At 43.7% G+C, this 6,054-nt stretch overlaps 1 protein-coding gene across 1 annotated transcript; it reads right to left on the bottom strand.

Annotated features, from left to right (window-relative positions):
• Nucleotides 1-1,223: 1,223 nt before the first annotated feature.
• LOC132026315 (large ribosomal subunit protein eL43-like) lies at nt 1,224-1,526 on the bottom strand. The gene has a single exon (XM_059414224.1). It carries the CDS (start codon nt 1,524-1,526, stop codon nt 1,224-1,226), a length of 303 nt encoding a protein of 100 aa, XP_059270207.1.
• Between the last annotated feature and the right edge of the window lie 4,528 nt (nt 1,527-6,054).

Here is a 6,054-nt window from a genome sequence, read left to right as displayed (position 1 = left end):
GAGGAGAGGGCCGGGTTAAGATCGACTGGAAAGCACATCTCCAGTCTATTAGCTTTAGGTATTGGTGCTATTTGAGAGCATAAGTCCCAAACTGCAATTTTAGACTCTTCAAAAGAAAATGAAAATACAGATTTGTATATGCAATCCTCTGTTGGAACAAATTAATTTTTTCTTTTGAAAAATATTAAGCTCACATAAAAGTTGAAAGAAAAACAGTTTTGTTAATGAGCACCAGTGTCTCCCTCACCCATATCTTCAGGCATCCACCTCTTGGTACATTTTCTTCTTCTCTTTACACACACACACGTGTGCACATACACGCACGCATCTGAGTATAGTCTTTATTTTTATGAAGATTTTATTTATTTGAGAGAGAGAGAGAGAGAGAAATCGAGGGAACGGAGGAGGGGCAGTGGGAGAAGCAGACTCCCTCTGGAACTCGGAGCCTGATGCAGGACTCGATCCCAGGACCCTGGGGTCTTGACCTGAGCTGAAGGCGGACACTTAACTGACTGAGGCACCCTGGTGCCCTGAGTGTAGTCTTTAAACACCAGGTGCCACAGGGACATTCTTCCACACATTCACACTACTATTACCTCATCTAAGAAAAGGGATACAAATTCGATAATATCATCCAACATACCCAGGCTACTTTCACATTTCTTCAGTTGTCTCCAAAGCGTTCTTAGCCAGTGGCATGCCGTGAGAGCTGGCTTGTGCTGTGAGAAGGTGTGCGTTCCTTCCACCTCCAAGTTCAGTGAAACCGCAGTAGCTTGGGCATTGGTCGGGCTGGGACTCTTCATACCATGGAAACTGGCAGTTGCATTAAGTCTGGGGTCCTTCCTACCCCATGGCTAGTTTATTGGCACACAACTCTTTCTGAGCTATAACATACACAGAAAAACCCTGTGTATATTTAATGAACATAATTTGACGAGTTTGGAGTTTGGATGCATTCCATACACTTGTGAAGCCATTACCGCAATCAAGATAATAAACATACCCATCGCCTTCAGGAAGTTTCCTCGTGCCCTTTTGTTTGTTTTTGGTAAGAGTACTTGAGGTGAGATCTATCCTTTTAACAAATCTTTATGTGCACGATATGTGTTTTAACTATATGTACTGTGTTGGACAGCAGGTTGCCAGAACTTATTCATCTTGCGTAACTGAAACTTTATTTATTTATCTATTTTTGTTACATAAATTAACCCATTTATTATAGGCTAGCAATGTTTCAAATGGTGGCGCGTCCACTGGTCTTTCAACTCCTTCAGTCTTCTGAAGGCAGACTCTACTGTGATGGCAGAAGTGGTGGTGTCCGTCCAGGCGCCACCAGCAACGGTTTTCATGCAGGAGCCGCAATGCCAGATCCCCACAGCTCGTCTTTTCATCTTGGTTTTGCCACAGAAGGAGCAAGTGTACACGTGCTGGCTTATCTCAGTCTTCTTCACCATCTTCCTGAGGGAGGCACCATAACGGGTCCCGCATTTGCCCACGATTCCGACCTTCTTGGTGCGTTTAGCCATGTTGCTGCAAACTAGGTCTGAGCCCAGAGAGGACAAAACTTTATTTATTTTTAAAGATTATATATTTATTTGAGAGGTAGAGAGAGAATGAGCAGGGGGAGAGGCAGAGGGACAGGACACTCTGATCATGACCTGGGCCGAAGGCAGACGCCTAAACAACGGAGGCACCCAGGTGCCCTGAACTGAAACTTCATATAAGCTGAACAACTGTCTGTTTCCTTCTGCTCCCAGTCAGCAACCACCACTCTACTCTGTCTTTGAGTTTAACTATTTTAGAGAAGAATCATACAGATTGTCTTTTTTTACCCCCCCAAGTAGGCTCCACGTCCAGCATGGGGCCCAAAGCAGGGCTTGAACTCATGATTCTGAGATCAAGACCTGAGCTGAGATAAAGAGGTGGACACTTAACCCACTAAGCCAGCCAGGCTTTGTCTTTTTGTGCCTGGCTTATGTCACTGAGCATGACGTCGTCTCCAGGTGCATCATCAGTGATTGTCATGTATCGCAGGACTGTCTTTGTTTCTGTTTCTGTTTCTCTTTTCAGTGCCGAATGATACTCCGTTGTATTGTATAGTGTATTGTGTTGCATGTTTTCTTCATCTCCTTATCTGTCAAATCCTGATTTCAGGGCTACTGGGTGGATCCATGCCGGATCCCCAGGGTAGCTCTAATTTGAATTGTTTGAGGAACCTACATACCACTTTCTCCAGCAGCTGCCCCATGTTGCATTTCCACCAACAGTGTACAAGTGGTCTAATTTCTCCACATCCTCAGCATTTCTTGCTACTTTAAAAAAATTTTTTTTTCAATTTATTTATTTTCAGAAAAACAGTATTCATTATTTTTTCACCACACCCAGTGCTCCATGCAATCCGTGCCCTCTATAATACCCACCACCTGGTACCCCAACCTCCCAACCCCCGCCCCTTCAAACCCTCAGATTGTTTTTCAGAGTCCATAGTCTCTCATGGTTCACCTCCCCTTCCAATTTCCCCCAACTCCCTTCTCCTCTCTAACTCCCCATGTCCTCCATGCTATTTGTTATGCTCCACAAATAAGTGAAACCATATGATAATTGACTCTCTCTGCTTGACTTATTTCACTCAGCATAATCTCTTCCAGTCCCGTCCATGTTGCTACAAAAGTTGGGTATTCATCTTGCTACTTTTATTGTGTTTTTTATAATAGTCATCCTGACAGTGATATTTCACCATGGTCTTGATTTGCATTTCCCTGATGATCAGTGAGCACCTTTTTATATAACTGTTGGCCATTTGCATGTCTTTTTAAGAGAAATGTCCGTTCAAGAACTTTGCCCATTTTTTAATCAGATTCTATTTTGATTGTATGTTTTGTTTTTGGCTATTAAGTTGTAGAAGTCTCTTACATATTTTGGATATTAGATATTAACCCCTTATTGGATGTATGGTTTTCAAATATTTTTCCCATTCTGTAGGCTGTCTTTTCATTCTGTTAATTGTTTTGTTTGCTGTGAAGAAGGTTTTTAGTTTGATGAAGTCCCACCTGTCTGTTTTGGTTTTGCTGTATGTGCCCTTGGTGTTATATCCAAGAGATCATTGCCAAGAAGACTGTCAAGAGGTTCCCCCCCTAGTTTATCTTTTAGGAGTGTTATATTTTTGGTCTTATGTTTAAGTCTTTAACCCGTTTTAAGTCGATTTTGTATGTATGTGGTGTGATATAAGGTTCTGATTTCATTCCTTTGCAAGTGGGTATCCAATTTTCCCAGCATCATTTGTTGAAGAGACTGCCCTTTCCACATTATGTGTTCTTGGAAGGCTTGTAGAAGATTAATTTCTGGGCTCACAATTCTGTTGGTCTACATCTTTCTCCCCCCCCCCCCCTTTTTTTTTTTTTTTTTTTTTTTTTTTCACACAGAGAGAGAGGTCTCAAGTAGGCAGAGAGGCAGGCAGTGGGGGGGGGGAAGCAGGCTCCCTGCCGAGCAGAGAGCCTGATGCGGGGCTCGATCCCAGGACCCTGAGATCATGACCTGAGCCGAAGGCAGAGGCTTTAACCCACGGAGCCACCCAGGCGCCCCAGTCTACGTCTTTCTTAATGCCAGTGCTATTTGTTTTAATCACTGTGGTTTTGTTTATTAGTTCTAGCAGGGTTTTTTTTGTTTGTTTTTTGGAGTCTTTAGGGTTTTCTATCTGTAAGATCATGTTATTTGTGGACAGGTAATTTTACTTCTTACTTTCCAGTTTGGGTGCTTCTTATTTCTTTTTGTTGCCTAATTGCTCTGGCTAGGACTTCTAGTACTGTTGACTGTAAGGGGCAAGAGGGAACATCCTTGCCTTGTTCCTGTTCGTAAAGGAAACGTTTTCAGTTTTTCACCATTGAGGATGATATCAGCTATAGGCTTGTCATCTATGACCTTCATTATGTTAAGACAAATAGCTTTTGTACCTACTTTGCTGAGAGTTTTAATCATGAAAGTGTGTTGAATTTTGTCAAATGATTTCTCTGCATCTATTGAGGTGATTATATGACATATATCTTTCGTTTCGTTAACGTGGTGGGTCACATTAATTGATTTGTATATTTTGAACCACACACCCCTCTTTATAGTTCTATTTTTCCTGATTAAGTAGCCAATCCAAATTTACAAATTGCATTTAGCTGCAAAGTCTCTTTAGTTTGGTCTGTGCAGTCACAGTCTTCCAGCCTCCAAGGGCCCAGTTTAGGATGGGTCCTTATTACCTGGTTTGCTGCTGCTGGAATGGTTCTTCTGAAATAGCCTTTTAATTAGCTTTCTTACTTTCATTTGCTCCCCTATAATCTGCTTTCCAGAATGATCTTTTAAAACCACGAATTAGATCACGCTACTCTGATACATAAAAGCATTTGTTGAAGGGAATGTGTGGTCAGAGAGGGTTTTTCAGAAAACAGGAATATTATGCCATATAATGGTGGAGAATGGTCCAGGAGAAAGGGAATGGTCAACAACTTGGGAGAGTAATTGGACTAATTGTAGGAGAGAGGTTCTTAGGTAAGTGTGAAGGGTTGGAATCCAGAACGCTAGCAGGAATTGCCCTGCAGAGCACAGGTAGTCACCCTTAGTAATAGGGAAGGGCATATGGGCACAGCCCCAGGTGGACTGGGAAGTGTGGTGGTGGGAACCTGGTGATGTTCTCTGCTCATTGTCACTATTTCTCATCTGAGAGTGAGCTGAGAAGGAAGTGGCGGAGGATGTGGGAAGAGGCGATGATACAAAATGGTCTCACCTAGGAGATCAGACTGGGGAGGGAGGGGAGTAGGGCAGTCTAGCAGGATTTGGGGGCAGTAGTTTTGCCATGAATTGGAGAGTGATCAGTTAGAGGGCTGAGTGTTTTTCCTCTGCTCAAAGTCAAGTGCTCAGGAGGAGGTTTGAAGTAGGTAGAGAGTTGGCTTTTGACCAGAGCCAGAGTTCTGCCGTGCAACTATGGATGGACAAGAGGGGCAATGAGTTGGGCACCCATGCAAGTATGATATTACCGAAGTCGAAGCTGGCTAACGAGGGAAGTAAGAAACTGAGGGGAGGTGCGAAGTAGAAGATGGCCAAGTGTTTGGGTTGGAAGTCCCAGCGGTTAGAAGAGAATGTTAGAATGTTGAATGAGAAGAACTTAGCTGGAGGACAATGGCATAGTTGGTGGAGAAAGGAATGTTTGCGAATCAGCCTGTGAAGAGCTGCTCTTGCCGAGAACGACAAGGTCAAGACCTGCACTGGCTAATACAAAATACAATAGCCACTAGACATATGGAGCTATTTAAGTTGAGGTTTAAATTAGTTAACGTTAAGTAAAATTAAAAATGCATTTCTCCATTGGCACTAGCCACATTTCAAGTGCTTAGGAGCCACACGAGGCTGGTGGCTATCTCGTCGGAGAGTAAAGATGAAACATTTCTGTGGTGGTGGGAAGTTCTCTTGGACATCATTGGTCTAGAGGGTGAACATAGTGGTGAGTGGTTGAGGCGGCTGGAGGATAAGATCGTTAGAGGTTACCGGGTTAAGGAGCGGAGAGGACATGATGGGGCAGGATTGCACACTTGACTGTGAAGTCACTGAGTATTATGAGAACAATAATGGTGAAAGGAGAGAAGTTGGTCAGAGATCCATTCATTCCTCCATTCCTCCCTGCAGCTCTGAGCCTGGAAGGCTGTCCTCCCCCTGCTCCAGCGGTGGGTCTTTAGTCAAAGGGGAATCCCAAACCCCCGGAAATGATTGCCTCTGATGCAATTCAGGCCGTGAGGATTTGAGACACAAGGAGAGATTCACTGGAGACTTTTGGATATTTTTGGTCTTGTCCATGATCTCTTGGATAGAACACCAAAGTCACAGACAACAAAAACAAAAATAGACAAGTGGGATTTCATTGAACTAAAAACCATGAAGTGGAATTCAAGCCTGGCAGGGTGACTCTGGAGCCTGGGCTTTCACAGACAGTTCCCGCAGACCCCTGCTCTGCGAGAGAGACACACTGACAGGACAGTTGAGATGACAGGGGGGAGGAGAGGTCAAAGGAACAAGGTG

This window comes from Mustela nigripes, chromosome 10 (assembly GCF_022355385.1).
Source record: "Mustela nigripes isolate SB6536 chromosome 10, MUSNIG.SB6536, whole genome shotgun sequence".
Lineage (NCBI taxonomy): Eukaryota > Metazoa > Chordata > Mammalia > Carnivora > Mustelidae > Mustela > Mustela nigripes.
This window is presented reverse-complemented; position numbering and strand designations above follow the sequence as displayed.